Below are 18,139 nucleotides of genomic sequence, written 5' to 3'. Positions count from 1 at the left end.
TAGGTTCCTCCCTCCTCTCTGAGCTGAGGACTGAGCAGTTTTACAATAACCAAGCAAACACTGGACTGCTGAGCCGCATACCCAGTGCTGTTCTACTTTTATTTAGCAGGTACAGCGACACTGACAAATTACTCCCCCTATTCCTAACAGTGAGACCACAAGAACTTCTGTCCAGTCCAGAGCACTGGCACATGCCTTTAATTCCAGCACTCAGGAAACGGGTGAGGGGTGGGGAGTGAGGGGTGAGGGGTGAGAGGATAAAGAAGAGGGGGAGGGAGGAGGTGCCAATATTAGATGGGATGGACCAGGAGCAAATGGCCAAGAGAGGTTCACCCTAAGGACAGGCTGATGGACTAGAAGCATCCAGGAAGACAGCAGATTGGCAAGAGACAGGCATTTATAAGGGTTTAACAGGTGAAGGGATTAGCATAGATCAGAACCTGCCCAGCATAGTGACTACAGCTTATTAATGAATTGTAGTGTCTCTGATCTACAGAGTTCCAAGACAGCCAGAGCTACACAGAGGAACCTTCCTTCCCCTCACCACCCCGCTCCCCCATAAAGAATTTCTGTCCAATTCTACAAAGTCCCAAAACCAGGGTATGTTTCTGTGAACTTCTAAAGCCTAAACTATAGGAAAAAAGTAGAAGCAACTGGAACATGATGGCTTGTAATCCCAGCACTCAGGCCCAAAGCAAGATGTTCTCGAGTTCCGTGCCAGCCTGAGCTACAGTGTCACAAACAAACAAGCAAGCAAGCAACCTATACTGAAAGGTGGTGGCATACACTGGGCGTTGTGGCACCTAACTTTACACAGGTCAGACTGATCTATAAAGTGAACTCTAACAGCAGAGCTATGCTGAGAGCCCGACTCAGGGGAAATAAAGATGATGGCACAAAGAATAAAATGTAACGAATAGTGCAAGGTGTAAGAGAAGATGCTGTGGGCAAACCATAGGCCTCTGTATGCAAGGACTACCGCTGCACTCTCTCAACACAGTCACAAGATGGCCCCCAGCAGACAGTCCTCCATTTCTGCCACACCTCCTCCCTTCCCAGTCAGCAGGAGACAAATATGGAACACGATGAAAGAAGAGCTGACATGTTCTTACCTGCTCAGGGCGCTCAGGCTCCCCTGCTGCTTGCTATGAGGAGAATGAAGAGCTGGCAATTTGAAGGTACAAGAGGGTCCGTGCTGGCTCCAAATGGACAGCACTCGGCCCACCGAGTAGGGCAGAGAAGAGAAGACCTTATCGGCTATAGAGGCTGGAGACCTTAACCCTTTTAGGCCCTGTGTAAACTGGGTCAAGAGGAGCCTCTGCATGGTAGGCATGTGACTGGAGAAGTTCCGTCTTTTTGTCCAGATTCGATAACATCCGGGTGAACAAAGTGCTAGAAGTGTGTGAAGGCCAAGGCCAGAGCAGTCTGCTCTGGTCTGAACTATGGCAGTGCCTCCATAATCTCGGAGAGGAGCCTGAGTGTGTGTCTGACTACTGAGGCCAGTGTCTTCCCTGAATGTGGCCACCCCAGGGCAACCGTGGGACAAGAAGAAAGAGAAGGTCCACTTGGGAGATGGAGGTGAGCACGGGGAGGCCTCTGTTAAGGCAAGCCTCGACGGGGCACAGTGCTCAGGAAAAGTCCTGGAGGACTCGGCCATGCAACTGGATGCTGACTTCACATGAAAGGAAAACGGGGTGTTTTCGGTACCAAGCAGCAGTGACGGCATCTTGTTGCTCAAATCTATGAAGCTTATTTTAACAGCTTCAAGAGAATAAAGTGCCAAGGGCCTACTGTGAGACCCCCTACTCCACCCAGTAGCTGCCAAATATGGGTCCAGCTGCACTGCGTTATGTGAAAATCCATCTAGGAGCTTTTTATATCGGAGGCGCTTGTAGTTTTTAGCCAGTGGAACAAGGGAAGAGGAATACCGCCGACATCTGAGTCTCTGGGGCTTTGCGGCCAGAGTCAGTTTGGAGGCCAGGACAGACAGCTTGTCTAGTAAGGCTGATTCTTTGGTAGGCTTCCTACAGCTCAGGCTCCTCAGGGAGTGGCACAGAGTAGCCTTCGGCTTTGGTGTGTGGCCACGCAAACTCTCGAGAGCTACGGTTTCAGGTTCCAATGGCTTGGCAGGCACGGTACATGGGCTGAGAAGTCTGTGTGCTTTTGTGGGAACTGGGCTAGAGAAATTCTTTCCACAATCAGAATTTCTCACTTTACTTATTTTTCTCCGCACAGTGACCGGCTCCTGACAAGAAATTCTCTTACACGTTCGATGAGGCTGCTTCTTTACAGGAAGCAGTCTTTGCGGATACGACAGAGTCACGAAGGCACCGTGTATTCGATCACCTCCAGCAAAAGTGGGGTCACCTTCTTTCCAGGAGGTACCAGGAAGGCAAGTACCTGTGTATAATTGAGTGTCTTTCTTTAATGAAGGACATAAGCTTTCTTCTTTTGGGGATTTCAACCTCTGAAGCTGTCTAGCAATTTTGTCCTTGGTTGGCTTTCTTAGGGTGACTTCTCCCATCATAAGGGACTCATCCTGGTCAGCCACAGGTTGCTTCTTACTTCGCATCTCATCTGACAGCAAGTTTGCTGATATGTGCTGTTCCGATAGTGCCTGTGTGCCCTTCTGATGTGCACACTCTTCCTTTGGCAAGGCAGAGTCCACAACTCCCTGGTTTTGTGGGGTTTCAGCAACATTTTGCACTCTCTGGCATTTCACGTGGGTCTGAGAATTACCATCATGACCTGCTCTGGTGATGGTCTCCTCAGCTGCTTCCCCAACAGCTATGTGACCCAGTAGTCCCTTCTGATGTTCTTCAGTTTCTTCTTTATTCACTTTAATTGCTGTTTCCATTGTCAAAGGCAAATGTTTATCAGTGGAATTCCTATGAGAGTGACAAGCTTTGCACGCATTGCTGTCCACACTGACGTATGTGCTATCTCGTTCACAGGGGTTATTTGAATCCATTGGTATTCCTTCCTTCATGTCAGACAGGACTGTGCAATCCTTGACATTTTCACAAAGCACTTTACCATCTTTGGGTTTAAAGTGATGTTTCAAGTTAGGCATTTCACCAGGAACATCAGCTGGTGAATGTTCCAGAGAAGACAGACGAGAATGTACCACCTTGATAGAGTCTTGGCACCCAGGAGACACTGAGTCTTTTAAGGATAATCCAAAGGTTTTCTTCTTGCCAAACTCAGAATTTGTTTCAAGTCTCAGTCCCTCTGTCATGGATCCTCCTTTACCTTGATGCTCACAATGAATGTCATTTAAAGACACACCTTCTCTCTCCGGCGCTCTTCTCTGTGGCTCATGATCTTCAATAGATTTTACTTCATGATCAATGGCAGAGTCTGGACATTCTTCTACTTCATAGTCTTTTAGAGATTTGCATACTTTTTCTTCATGTGATTTTTCCATCTCAGGAGAGTCTACTGTAGAAGCAGCAGCATTTGGGAGTTCTGAGTGCCAGCCAGGTGTACCTATAAATACAACATTCAGTTCTCCTCGAAGAGATGAGGTACTTCTTAAAGTCTCATGGTGTGCCAGTGACTCGTGCCTTGTACAATGACCAGATAGACTAGATGCTTCTAGACCCTGCACTCCCTCTGTAGGCTCACCTCTGCAGTCTGGACATACCACATCTAGCATACTGTGTGTGAACTCTTCAGAACCAGGAATATTTTTAAAGGCTCTTTTGGGGTCTTTTTGCTTTAAACTGCCACAAGACAGAGGGACTTTACTGCCTGAACAGACTATCCGATCCTTTTGCTTATGGCTTACCTCAGGGAGGGTCTCTCGGTAGTCACCATTTAGTCCTTCCCTGGCTGGCTTGCCTTCACATCTGCATTTGTCTAGACTATTTTGGCTACTCTGACAGTCAGAGACTTCACCTGCTTTCTGGTGAAGACTTCCAGCTGCTCGGGGCATGGCTTTGAAATGCGATGAAATAACACTCAGAGACTGGTCCACTACTGTTTCAGGACTTGGAATGTTTACAGATTGGCTTAGTTCTTGTGTGTCACCAGCAGAGATGCTGTGTTTATAAATCTCAGTGTCTCTGTGTTGGTCTTGTTTTTTTCCAACCAGTCCCTCATCACCGGTTTCCACGTGAGCAGCTGCGTTCAGAGGAGCACTATGTGACACAGCTGCTGTCACTGAACCTCTGACTGTGCCTCCTAGGATGCTGCTTTGCATCTCTCTCCCAGCAGGTTCACTCTCCAAGAGGGTGCTATTTTCTGCAAAATCTTCTGGTCTTTGAGATGCATTTCCACATTTTATTTTACAGTTGCTAACTTTCAGAATATCTTTGCTAGGTTCATAGGCAGCACAAGCAGAGCACATGTTCTCTTCAGATGCATCTTGTGTTATGCAATGACAGCTGAAGAGATCCCGAGACTGAACATTTTGACATTCTCTGACAAGGGAGGAGCCAGCCGCTCCCCTCACACTTGAGAGAAACGTGGAATGTACACCAGTCATTTCTTTTTGCCCTTCTGAGCTGCTTGTTTTGATGTTTAAGGTTTGTATGAATGAGGAGGCACCACAGGCTTTGTCACCTTGTGGAGACATGGCTTCCGTTTTTGTCTCAGCAGGAATGGTTTGAGTGTCAGGGGTAACATTTACTCCATTCTCCAGAAAACGACGGCTCTCTTGAACATCTTTGCATGCTGCTGAAGGCATTTCTCTGTTTATACTTAGTAGAGAGTCAGCTGTCACATGGTCTTGAGAACTAAGGGACACTTGTTGATGTGAAACACATTCATGTTCTATTTTGTGTGCAACCAGTTTTCCGTTAGGAGAACATTCACTTATCTCACAAACGGTGATGGGTCCATCAAAATGGGAAATGCTGTCCTGTGAGGGCTGAACAGGTTTTTCTGGAGATGATGGTAATTTTGCAGTACCTTCCTTGGATTTTGATATTTCATTATGTTCAGAACTTACTGGATCTTCTGGCATCGAGCTCTGAAGGGGCTTTCTTTCAGGCAAAAACTCGTTGCACAAGGCTTCATTTGGCGGACAGTCGCCCAGCTTCCTCTGGAGGCTGACTACAGACTGAGCAACCTTACTGTAAATCTTCCCGTTCAGGGCACTGGACTTTACCGTTGTTTGTTCAGGATCTTCCGTGTGCACCAATAAGGAAAAGCTGCTTTCCTCAGAGTTTTCCTCAGGATGGGTCACATCCACAACAGTTTTCCTATGGTCCTCAGAATTTATCAAATTACCATCAAGGTTTAAAGTAATTTTCACATCATTCTTTTTAAACGTAATTTCTGTGGCTTCAGTAGGAGAATTAAGCATAGAACTACAGCTGTCTATACAGGGACAGCCAGCTAGAGTGTGACAGTTGCTGTGGTTACTGGATTCCACAGTCCTTTCTTCTCTACAAGTGAAGTCCTGGCTTTGATCAACCTCGTGCGTTTTTTCAGCAGATGCCTTTGTCAATCCACTGCTTTCAAAACCACATTTTTCTAAGGATTTTGAACCAGACAAATATGGTGTGAGACATAAAATTTTAGAATTTTCTTCCGAGGGTGTTATAGCGTCTATGCTTCCTGGAGCGATGGAACCATCATGTGCAGAACTGTGCTTTTCCTTATGGTGGCGGAGACTCTGCTGGTGATTGTCCTCTTCTTTATAGACAGGGTGTAAGTCACATGACTCTTCCTTCCCTTTGCTCATTTTGGAAACAGTACTGTTCCCTGGTAACCACAAACAAAAGGACAAATTAGTAATTCTCCACATTGTTTTTCTTTAAGAGTTGCTTTTGTTAATTCAGGGTCCACAAAGGTTACAGGCTCTGTGTAACTAAAACTCTGGTTTCCCAAAGCTCACTACTGGTCATGCTCCTGTCTACTCCTGGGTGCTTACTACCCCCGGCTGACAGATCCTGACTCACAGTGCCGCCCAGTGTCCTTCATTACAGTCCCCTAGTACTCTGGCTTTCATACCTCGTCTCTCTTCAGTGGGTTCTGGCAGAGTTCCAGCTGTATTGTGTACATTTCCTTTTACAAAAGAGAACGAAACTCAAAACAGTATATAATTAAAAAAAAAAAAAAAAAAGAATAAGAAAGCTGCTGTCCCTAACTGAACGTCATCCTTCATCCAATGGCGATGACAGGAAAACTAACCTGAGAAGACAATCAGAAGGCTTAGCATGAAACACCAGTAGTTTTGTGTTCCTTTGCAAACTATGATAAAGAGCCAAAAAAGCAGCCAATTTTGAGAAAAATCAAAGCCACCTTTCATTATGTTACTTGGCATTCACAGATGATACTAGATAATTGAATAACACATAAAACTGTGAGCCTGCCTCAGACTTAAGTTGCTGTTTTAAAACACTACTAGGAGGCCCTGGTGATGCCAGTTTGTAATAGCAGCTACTCAGGGACTAAGGAAAGATCAAGGACTGTTAGAGCTACAAAGTGTGTCCCAGGTCAACCTAGGCAACTCAAAAGTAAAGCTGAGAAGAGGGCTGGGAATAAATTCAGTGACAAAGCACTGAGGTTAATCCTAGGTGGGGTAAAACTAATCCATCCATCCATCCATCCATCCATCCATCCATCCATCCATCCACCTATCACAATAAACTGTTGTTACAACAGTTTATTATTCGATGATCATCTTATTACCTGAAATTAGATATAAATAAAATAGCTCTTTGAAAAGGAACAGTTAAAGCTGGTACTGCAGCTCAGTGCCTAGCATTAGAGAAGCCACAGGTTCAAACCCTAGCACTGCCAAAAAGAAAAAAAAAAAAAAAAGAAGAGCTGTGTGTAGAACTTTACGTATAGAAGATTAACTTGCAAGTGGAATGGTCCTGAACCCAATGAGTTGTAACAACTGCCTTTCTGTAAGACTGGGCTGATCACCACGGAAGCTGAGTAACAGGAACATTCGAGCTTACTTTACTCCTTTCACGTCTGAGTTAGTATGAAAACAGCCATTATGAACTCACAAGGCAAACATACAACAATAACAAGCAACCCACCTTTCTGTGTGGGATGCAGAGCGTATGAAGGAATTTTACTTCTGACACACCTATGATTCCAGCAGGAGAGAAACAGAACAGGAACCCCAACCCAAGTTCAAAGCCAGCCAGAACCTGAAGCCCCTCAACTCTATGGTACTAACTTTCCTGAGCCTCGAGCTCTTCTGTAAAAAAGTGCACGATCTCGGGGTTGGGGATTTAGCTCATGGTAGAGCACTTGCCTAGCAAGCAAAGGCCCTGGGTTCGGGTCCCCAGCTCAAAAAAAAAAAGAACCAAAAAAAAAAAAAAAAAAAAAAAGTGCACGTATCTCAGTGCTACAGAGGATTGAATAACACGCAGGGTTTGCAATATTTTCTCTTTGATTCTTTAACTACGGATGAGAACAGTTACATGATGGCATCCAGAAGAGCATTTAAAAATATTCAGAATATGGGTCACAGGTATATCTCAGTGACAGAGGGCTTGCCTGGCAGGTATAGAGCTAGCATCACGGGGAAGGGGTACCTAATGAGTTTCTTATTTGGGGTATTAGCAAATGAGCACAGGACCACACACATGATTAGGCACATGCTCTGCCACTAAACTACACTCAGACAGGGAGAGGTAGCAAACACTGGTAGAAAAGATAACTAAGAGGGTTGGGTAGTGGTAACCCACACCTTTGATCCCAGCACTCCCAAGACAGAGGCAGGGGGATCTCTGTGAGTTTGAGGCCAGTCTGGTCTACAGGTCAAGTTCCAAGACAGCCAGAACTACACAGAGAAAACCGATAAAGCAAATAAGCAAGCAAGCGAATGGTAACTAAAAGAAGAACACACTATTCTCACTAGGAGTATGTTCTGGCAGCTACCCAAAAGAAGGCAACTAAACCGTTTCCTAATCAACCCAATTTGGGGTCTGGAAACATGGCTCAACAATTAAGCGTGCTTTACTGTTCTTGCAATAGGCCCTGTCTGGGTGCCCACCACCCACTCACAACCGCCTTTAACTGTAGGTCCAGTAGATCTGACACGCCCTCTTCTGGCCTCCACTGGCCCTGCACACACGGTATGCACATACTTTAGCAAGCTCACATATACACATAAATAACAATCATAAAAAAGGAAAAAAACCCTTCCTAGGTATCAGCACTCAGGGGGCAGGGGCAGGTAGATATGAGCTCAAGGACAGCTAGGACTACACAGTGAGACCTCGTCTCAAACAAGCAAAAATCAACAAGAAGTATCATACCTCTGTTCTTTCGTGCATCTCCAGGGCGGTCTGCACATACAGGTCCTTTGCTGGACTGTATCAGGAGGAGATCCTGCATCAAGAAAACCACAGTCAACACAAGATGCAGACGTGCCTGAGCTCCCAAACATCACTTATTACTTCAGAGCTCAGTGTAATGCCAGGATTTCTGCCAACAGTCACAGGAATTGAGAACTGAAGAAAAGCTCAAATTTAGGTTAATAAATGAAAAGGTTACTTCTCTGGAATTTGAGCCGAAGCAGAGATAAACAAAGCACTGTTTTGTGGAGGTAGGGCCACTAGGCAATGCACGTGGGACTAAAACAGCTACAGTCCCCCTGCCTCAGCGTCTTGAGTGGTAGGACTGCAGGTGTGTTAGTGTGCAGCTCCTGTAAGTGCCTTCTGAAATCAAGAGGTGAGTTAGAGATACAAGAGCACTTGGTGCGGTGCCCGCGGAAGCCGGTGCAGGATACAAGTTTCTCTGTGCTCAAGCATGCAGCTTGCACTGCTGCCTGCAGCCCCTGCTGGCTCCCTTCAAACTTTAAAGAGAGGGTTGTTGAGAACAGGAACAGGAAGGAGGAGCTAGCTGGATCTCAAGAACTGAAACTGCTGAAGAATTTTTCAATACCTGCAAATCAATGAGAAAATTAGGAAGTTAATGGCCGAGTTTGTGACGTTTAATGCTAACACTGCAGAGACAGGTAAACCTCTGTAAGTCAAGTCCAGCCTGATGGCCAGCAAGGCTATAGTCAAACCTTGTCTCAAAAAAAAAGGTGCCCCAGTCTAATAAACTGAGACTCAATTTCAGTTTTGAACTTTTGTTCTTCTTTTTCGGTTTTATGTAAATCACAAATTACTTAAATAAAAGTTTTAAAAGATTTTTTTCAAATTTAAAAATGTATTGTTTTATATATATGGGTGCTTTGCCTGCTTGCCTACACACAGTACCCATGGAGGCCAGAAGAGGGCCACAGCTGCCAAGTGGGTGCTGAGACTTGAACTCAGGACCTCTGGAAGAACAGCCAGTGCTCATGACCACTGAGCCATCTCTTCAGCCCCGGTTCATGCTTTTAATTAATTTATTTTATGTGCATGCTTTACCTGTATGTGTGCCTGGTCCCTGCAGAGGTCAGGAGAGTGTCAGTTTCCCTAGAGTTGCAGTTACAGATGAGTAAACAGAGTGCTGCCAATCAAACCCAGATCATCAGGAAGAGCAAGTGTCCTTAACCTCCGAGCCAACTCTGGCCTCCTAAACACAACCACATAAAGGGTAAGAAAGCTCCGGGATGGGGTTGGGGATTTGGCTCAGTGGTAGAGCGCTTGCCTAGGAAGTGCGAGGCCCTGGGTTCGGTCCCCAGCTCCAAAAAAAAAAAGAAAGCTCTGGGGTGTGGCTCTGCTGGAAGACTCACAGGCGGAGGAGCCAGCCTCTGGGCTACTGAGTCTGACAAAGATAGTACAGGGCCGGGGCTGTAGCTCAACCGGAACGGTGCCTAAAGAGCAGGGCAAAGCCCAGGGTTCAATTGCCAGCACTCTAATGAAAGAGAAGTTTTATCTCTAGATGGATCTCCCTTTTTCTTACACCTTTATATGTAGAGAGGAGCAAAACCCAGCAACTTTTAAATTCAGAAAACCTGCAGCTTTAAGTGAGGCACCACTGTGAAGTTACAGGAAACTCTTACCCCTGACAACATGCTTTAGCCACAGCCCTGTCTACAGACACAGCCCTGTCTACAGACACAGCCAACTAGGGCACAACAGTGCCCTGCAGACCCAAGAACAGCCCATCTACATCAGTGTCATCCTTTAAAAAGCATGTTTGCATTGTGTGTACACACCCGTGTGTATGCACGGGTGTGAGTACAGCTGGAGGCCAGATGATGACACAGGGTGTTGTTCTTCAGAGCCATCCACCTCCATTTTCTCATTTACTGTCGTCGTCGTCGTCGTCGTCGTCGTCTCATCACCATCTTCATCACTTTGTGTGTGATTGTGGGGAGGGCATGTGCCTCTGTGCACATGTGGAAGTCAGAGAAGAATTTTATGGAATTGGTTCTCTCCTTCCATCTTTATGTGGGTCCTTGATCAAGCTCAAGCTTTTATGGTGAGATTTTTACGGTCGGAGTCATCTCAACCAGCCCTCACCTTGTTTCTTAAGAAAGGGTCTCTTGGTGATAAGGACAGGTCAGGCTGGTCAGTGAGAGTCCAGCGATTCTCCAGATTCCGAGTGTGCACTGCTTGGCTTTTCTGTGAGTGCAGGCGATCAAATTCGGGTCCTCATGCTGCCACAGCAAGCACCTGCTGATGGAGCCATCGCTTCAGCTGCCGAGGCTTCACTTTTCAGTCACTGAAATTTTATTTATTCCCAACAGGAAGCCCCTTTATTAGGGGCTGGAGAGATGGCCACATGCTGCTCTTAAGAGGACCCACCCAAGCTCATTCTCATGACCCAGATGCTGGCAACTGCAGTTCCCGGGATCCCAGGCACTCTGCTTCTGTGGACGCCTACACGTGTTTTGCATACAAACATACATACACATACAATTTTTAAAGTTTTAACAAGTTTTACAGGTAGTTGTGAGCAGCCCAACACAGGTGCTAGGAACTAAACCCAGGCCCTCCGTCCGCTAGAGCAGCAAGTGTAAAAACCACTGATCAATCTTTCCATCTCATGAAATCCTGGTAGGTAAGCAGCAACCTCCTGTACACTATTGCAAACTTCTGTTAGGATCTGAGACTCTCGGGGTTAGTACATAGTAATCTGGATGGTATTAAGTTCAACAACCTTAACTATAAATTGACATAAATCATAAAAACTGGGTTCTTGTGAACATACCATGAAAAAATGAATTTCCATAAAACATAGCATGCCTCAATCAACAGCTATCTCTCTCCTTACTATAACGCTTCTTTCCTTCAAACCCAGTGTGTTCTCCAAAATATGTATGCTACAGCTGAAGGACAGGAACTTTTTCACTTTCTTTTTTTTTTAAGATTTATTTATTAATTATATATAAGTACACTGTAGCTGTCTTCAGACACCAGAAGAGGGCATCGGATCCCTTTACAGATGGTTATGAGCCACCATGTGGTTGCTGGGAATTGAACTCAGGACCTCTGGAAGAGCAGTCAGTGCTCTTAACCACTGAGCCACCTCTCCAGCGCCCCAATAACTTTTTCTTACATCCTGGAACCAAAATTTTTTACAACATATTCAACCCAGGTCCATATACCATTATGAAAAAGAAAAAGAGCAATTAAAAAAATTAACATTCCACAACCTCCACTCAGCAATAATCGCAGACAACCCTAGCAGTGGCAGAGGGAATTTTCAGTGCTTCCCCAGCTGCTTGGCAGCCATCTTTGCTGAAATAAGACCAATCTTTAGTACGTCTCACAGAGTAAATTTCACATGTCCCATCATTTCCAACCTTCCTCCTACAGGAATGGAGTTCAGAACTGAAAACACAGCTTCAGAGTTGAGTTTGGCTCCTGGAGCTGGTGCTTCCGCTGCCCCTTTCTCAGGTACTGTTCTCTTAAGGTTAAAGAAAAAAGTGCTGGGTGGAGGCACACGCCTTGAATCCCAGCACTCAGGAAGAAGAGACAAGTGGGTCTCGGAGTTCAAGGCCATCCTGAAAGAGGTCCAGGACAGAGAAACCCTGCCTCCATCAAAGTAAGTAGCTATTTAACACATCAAAGCAGACCTAGCCATCAGGCTCTCCCAGCATCCCTCAGTCCCTACCTGTTTCAGGGTATGGCTGGCCTCTACCCCAACTCTCTAGCCCAGGGGCTATGCTAGGCTCCCTTTCCCCAAGAGGCTCTTCCTTAATATAATCCAGACATTTTGGTTACCAGCCCCTTTTTTAACTTTGGCCTTCTGGCTGCTGCACCTGGCTCCTTCCCCTCCTCCCACCTCTCCCTACATGACGCAGCTCAGTCTAGTCATGTCCACTCTGGACTCTCCCAGATGTGCCTGCCTCTGGCTATGCTCTCTCTCCCTTTTATCCACAACAAACTTCCTCCTTCACCATTCCTGGAGGCAGTAAAGTCCCAGTACCCACCTGGATGCTCCCAGCAATCAGTAACTCCAGTTCCAAGATCTGAAGCCCTCTTCAGCTCTCTACAGGCACCAGGCACATATATGATGCACATACATACACACAGGCAAAATATTCATACACACAAAATTAAAAAAATAAATCTTAAATTATGTGTGTAGGGTTCAGGTTTAAATGGACTTTTTGTCATCCACTACACAAAAAGCAGAGGCAACTGAGGAAAGCTGAGAGCAGGAGAGGTGATCTTCCTCAGGGAAAGACACCAACTGGTTGTCCAGAGTACATGTGATATTATATGGCCTTAGCAAGTATATTTAGGAATATAAATGTATATACACATGTGCATGCAGTAACCACATAGAAATAGGCATCATGAATTTGAAAGAGAGAAAAGGGAGATATATGGTAACGTTTAAAGGGAAGAAAGGGAGGGGAGAAATGGAATTAGGGTATAACCTCAAAGGAAAAAAAAAAAAATACAGGCTGGAGAGATGGCTCAGCTGTTAAGAGCACTGATTGCTCTTCCAGAGGTTCTGAGTTCAATTCCTAGCAACCTCATGGTGGCTCACAACCATCTGTAATAAGATCTGATGCCCTCTTCTGGTGTGCATGAAGACAGTGACAGTGTACTCATATACTTAAAAGAAATAAATCTTGGGGATTGAGGATTTAGCTCAGTGGTAGAGCGCTTGCCTAGGAAGCGCAAGGCCCTGGGTTCGGTCCCCAGCTCCAATAAAAAAGAAAAAGAAAAAAAAAAAAAGAAAGAAAGAAAGAAATCTTTAAAATAAATAAATAAAAACACATAATTTAAAAAGTTCTTTTTCTTCCAATAATGAAATATTCCTCATTGAATAAACAAAATTACTAGTTACAAGGTTTTCTGCCTTTTGACACAACTCTAAAGCAAGAGAGAATTCCTTTTTGCTGGTTTGCATTTGAGGTCTTTAATGTGTTTTCATGTTTGTCCTGATCCAGAGTGTCATCTATCCAGGTAACATGGCTCTGCTCTGTAGCGGAAGTGCATCTTGACCTCTGCGTCATTATTCCTCTACCGAGCCCATTACCTTCTAAATCACTGAAAGATGCATCTCATGGTTGAAGTATATAAGTTAACTTTCTAAAAGAGCTAGGATTACACGTATACACTATCATTACCAGCCAGGTTTAGCTTCTTAATTCATCAATTCAAGAATTCTCTATAAGCCAGTGGTAGTGGTGCTGCATGCCTTTGATCCCAGCACTTGGGAGGAAAAGGCAGGCAGATCTCTGAGCTTGAGGCTAGCCTGCTCTGCAAAATTAAGTTCTAGTACAGCCAGGGCTACCGCAGAGAAATCCTATCTCAAAACAACAACAACAAAAACCTCAAAGAAAGAAAAAGAAAAAGATTCTCTGTGTATGATGACACATGCCCCTAATCCCAGCATCTTTAAGTTCGAGGCCATCCTGGTCCCCATAATGAGTTCTACCTTAGCCAGGACTACATAGAGAGACCTTGTCTCAAAAACAAAACAAAATAAACAAATGAAATGTCTTTACCTAAGGCAAGACATTTCTCTATATGTACAAATATATTTTCATAATTTGTCTGGTGTCTTGCTTTTTTTCCTTAATTTGTCAGGGTCTTGCTATCTAGCTCTTACTTACCTGATATTCATTATGCAGCCCAGGCTGGTCTTGAACAGATGGCAATCTTCCTCCCTAAGCCTCCCAAATAATGGGATGACCACCGTGCCTAGTATCATCTGCCTTCTGACTGTGGCAGTCTGTTGGTTTAGTAAGGGTTCTCATTTTAAGGTCATCTGATTTTATAAACCAGAATGCTGTGTAAATGGCGTGTCTCCTTGTCTGAGAAGTCAGCACTGTTCAGGCTTCCACGCGCTTTATGACCTGAGATGACCAGAAACTACTAAACCCCATGCTGTCCAATGAGTCTGAGTCCAGTAGGCTCACTTCTGGTGGACAGCCATCCAAATGGTTGAAGGCTCTTCTCAATTCTCCTTAGAGATTTGATCCAGATAAGGCAGTTTGCTAGTCAGACGATGAACACCCTACCTGCCTTTTCACTGCGGCAATTCTATAGATCCAATTCTACCTTCTGTTTACTGTGGTGCTGCAAATGCACCTCCTGCATGTACACCCCTTCCTGCATGCGCACCCCCTCCTGCATGCACACCTCCTGCTAGCGAGCTGAATCTCTAAGCTAAAACTCTGTTTTCTTGAAGTACTTCTCCTGGAATGACGTACAAAGTCAACCTTGGCTACATGAGGAGTTAAAGGACCAGCCTAGGCTACAAGAACAAACTTGTCTCAACTAACAGACAGACAAACCAAGAAGCTGGAAGACACAGAAGAAAATGATGAAATAGTACATAACTTAACAGAGACAGATGAAGTGTGTGGTGTGGTGGTTTAATGAGAATGCCCCAGTGAATGCTTGCTTGTTTCCTAGCAGGTGGACTATTTGGAAAGGCTTGGGAGGTGTGACCCCACTAGAGGTACCTCACTAGAAGGCAGGCTCTGAGGTTTTTAAAGGCCACATAATTCCCAGTTATGTCTCTGCTTCTTGCTTGTGGATCAGATAGAAGTTCTTGGCAACTGCTCCAGCCCCAAGCCTGCCTGCCTGCCTGCCTGCCTGCTGCAGTGTTCCCCATCATGATGACCATTGACTCAGCCTATGAAACTATCCAACCCCCAGTTAAATGCTTTCTTTTCTTTTTTTTTTTTTTTTTTTTTTTTTCTTTTTTTTTCGGAGCTGGGGACCAAACCCAGGGCCTTGCCTTGCTAGGCAAGTGCTCTACCACTTAGCTAAATCCCCAACCCCAAATGCTTTCTCTTAAAGTTGCCTTGGACACAGTATCTCTTCACAGCAGTAGTAGACTAAAGCAAAGGAATATTTAAATCAATAGCACAGGACAGTCTAACACACTGAATGACAACAAGGACTCAGCCTTTCCCAAAGGAGTTAATTTGCAAGAATCCACAAATTCAGTTAAACATTTTTTCTCCCATCTTTCAATTAATATGATTATTAAAATGCTGAACTCTTTAATTTTTAAGTGTAGCTGGGTATGTTGGTACCTATCTTTAATCCTAGCACTTGAGATGCAGAAGCAAGTGGGTCTCTGTGAGTTCAAAGCCAGACTAGTCTAGAGTGTTTCAGGTCAGACAAGGCTACATAGTAAGACCCTGACTCAAAAAAAGAAAAAAAAAAAAAAAAGTGTATATGTAAGTGCATGCATGTACGGTACCCAAGGAGGCCGGAAGACAGCATAGGACCTCCTAGCAGCAGAATTACATAAGGTTGTGAAATTTTCCATGTGGTTACAAAGCCAGGCATGGAAGTGCACCCTTGTAGTCCCAATACTCAAGAAGCTGAGACAGGAGGGTTATCTTGCATTAAAGGCCAGTCTGAGCTACAAAATAAAGACCTTGTTTCAAACTGAAACAGAACTAAAATTAAAAAAGGACTGGTTTTCTGACTCATTCTTCAGTCTATTATGAAGATCACCTCTGATGTCCTGAAAGATAAAAATTATCCAGCTATATAGCTCTGTGGTAGACTGCTTGACTAGCATATACAAGGCCTGGGTCTGATACCCATCATTGTGGAGGAAATAAAAAAGTTTCCTGGCCTGAAAAACCCACCTGATGAAGCTACTACATGTAGCATTAGCCTCCCCAAAGATTTCTCTGGGACATTTCACTCCAGTTTGTCAATTACCAAATGTTACTGCTTGCATCATTCTGTGTGTGTCTGTGTGGGTGTGCATGTGGGTGTGTCCATGTGTGCGTCTGTGCTGAAGGCTACAGGTGGAAGTCGGGTGTGGTCTTCAATAGCTTGCCACCTTATTTTTTGATTAGAGTCTCCCACTGATCTTGGAGCTCATAGATTTGGCTCAGCTGGCTACCCAATGTACTCCAGGGATCTGCCCCTCTGTGCTACAAAGGGCTGCTGTGCCTGGCTTTTTACTGTGGGTTTTGGGGGTCTGATTTTTAATTAAGCCATCTCCCCAGGCCTGATACATAACTTTCTATCAGCATGTGTAGAAATACCTCCTTGTTTTTAGAGACTCAAAAATTCATACAGTAGTGAGAGTTCACAGTGACTTATATCAAAAAACATCAAAACCAATGTTTTTGACAATGTTTCAAGACTTAAGTCACATGCTACCTGTCCGCAGCATGTGACTTACACTAGAGGCACTGCTCTGCAGGCCATCACTCAGACCACTTATCCAAATAAGATCTCACTTCTTACCTGACTGGGGCAGATCTTTTCCTTAGTAGTTGTGGAATGTTGGCACGGGTCTTCCTTTGCTCCCTCACATGGGCCTCTGAAAACTTGCGCCTGATCTCCTTGATCTCTGAAGACCTTTGGCTCCATGCTTTTGGGTCTCTCTTCCCTATCCAAGACCTCATAAGCCATAGGCCCTCTTGTAGGGTCCACTAGTCCACACCACCCAGTCTTGCCCCCATAATCCACGGTTTCAGAGCTTTCTTCACAACAACCTTCTGCATGAGTCCTCTGCAAGCCCTGGGGTGATGCTCTGCCATGACTTATGGGAGAGCTTGAGGCTCCAGGCTTTAGATCTGGAGTCATACTCGGCTCCTGCTCAGCATGAAGCTCTTTGGAGACACTTACTGAGAGTCCAGAGTACAACTCCTGTACCACAGCAGACATGGAGGAACCAAGTGGAACTGGCTGAGTCTCTACTCCAGATGACAGCATTAGGGCAGATGCAGATTATGGAGTCAAGTCTTTTGCATCAATGGTTTACCCTGACACAAATCAAAGGAAGGGATATAAGTTTAAAACCTTGACACGGTAAAAGAAACCATTTCCATTAACATCGGTTAAAATATGGAAAATAGCTGGGCAATGGTGGCACATGCCTTTTTTTTTTTTTTTTTTTTGGAGCTGGGGACCGAACCCAGGGCCTTGCGCTTCCTAGGCAAGCGCTCTACCACTGAGCTAAATCCCCAACAACGGCACATGCCTTTAATCCTAGCACTCAGGAGACAGGGGCAGAGGCAGAGGCAGGTGAATCTCTGTGAGCCTGGTCTACAGAGCCAGCCTGGTCTACAAAGCAAGTCCAGGACAGCCAGGGCTACACAAAGAAACCCTGTCTCAAAACACAAAAAAACCAGCACAACAACAAAAAATTATGAACAACATACTCAACTTCAAATGCCAGCATTACCGGACATCAAAATGTCTGCTGTATTGGTAGAAAAATACATATCTAATCTTCAGTAGGTACTGCCCTGTGAGTAGCCTCAGTTTGAACGTTAGGCAGAGCATTTACTCAGGGTGTATAAACCCTGACTGAGTTCAAGTACCAACACTACCACGATACCACTGGGTACTGCGGCTCATAGCTGCAATCCTATTATTCAGGAGGCTGAGGCAGGAGTGACACAAATTCAAGAAGAGCCTCAGCTACAAAGTGAGTTCAAGGCTATCCTTAGCTAAAACTGAGCTCCTACCTCAAGAACAAAGTGAGTTCAAGGCTATCCTTAGCTAAAACTGAGCTCCTACCTCAAGGAAATGGGAAAGGGGGGCTAGGAAAATGCCTAAGTGGTTAAAGGGGTATATGCTGTTTTTGCAGAGGACACCAATCTGGCTCCCACATAAGTTGAGTACCCAAGTGTGACAGTTCAAAACCTCTTATACCTCAAGCTCCAGGGGTATCTGACGCCTATATCGTCTTTAGGAGGCTACAGTCATCTGCATAGATACCATAAATACACAGCACCTAACTGCCAGGCCTAGTGGCATACGCCTTTAATCTCAGGAGGCAGAGGCGGGCAGATCTCTGAATATGATACCCACCAGGACTATATAGTGATTTC

The 18,139-nt window shown here is 45.0% G+C and overlaps 1 protein-coding gene across 6 annotated transcripts in view; it reads right to left on the bottom strand.

The window, feature by feature from the left end:
- Prr14l (proline rich 14 like) overlaps positions 1-18,139 on the bottom strand; it is a 60,292-nt gene that overhangs the window by 33,771 nt on the left and 8,382 nt on the right. For 4 of the 6 annotated variants that reach the window (XM_032917129.1, XM_032917128.1, XM_032917131.1 and 1 more), the window contains 4 exons: positions 16,545-17,065; positions 8,232-8,304; positions 5,962-6,015; positions 1,113-5,712 (listed from right to left, as the gene is read on the bottom strand). In XM_032917129.1, coding sequence (XP_032773020.1) covers positions 1,113-5,712; positions 5,962-6,015; positions 8,232-8,304; positions 16,545-17,015 — 5,198 coding nt within the window. In that variant the 5' untranslated portion in view covers positions 17,016-17,065. The remainder of the gene's footprint in view (positions 1-1,112; positions 5,713-5,961; positions 6,016-8,231; positions 8,305-16,544; positions 17,066-18,139) is intronic. The other 2 variants (XM_032917132.1, XM_032917133.1) reach the window with 2 other exon arrangements.

This window comes from Rattus rattus, chromosome 11, assembly GCF_011064425.1.
Source record: "Rattus rattus isolate New Zealand chromosome 11, Rrattus_CSIRO_v1, whole genome shotgun sequence".
Taxonomy (NCBI): domain Eukaryota; kingdom Metazoa; phylum Chordata; class Mammalia; order Rodentia; family Muridae; genus Rattus; species Rattus rattus.
Note: the sequence above shows the minus strand (reverse complement) of the source record. Positions and strands in the feature narration are given on the sequence as shown.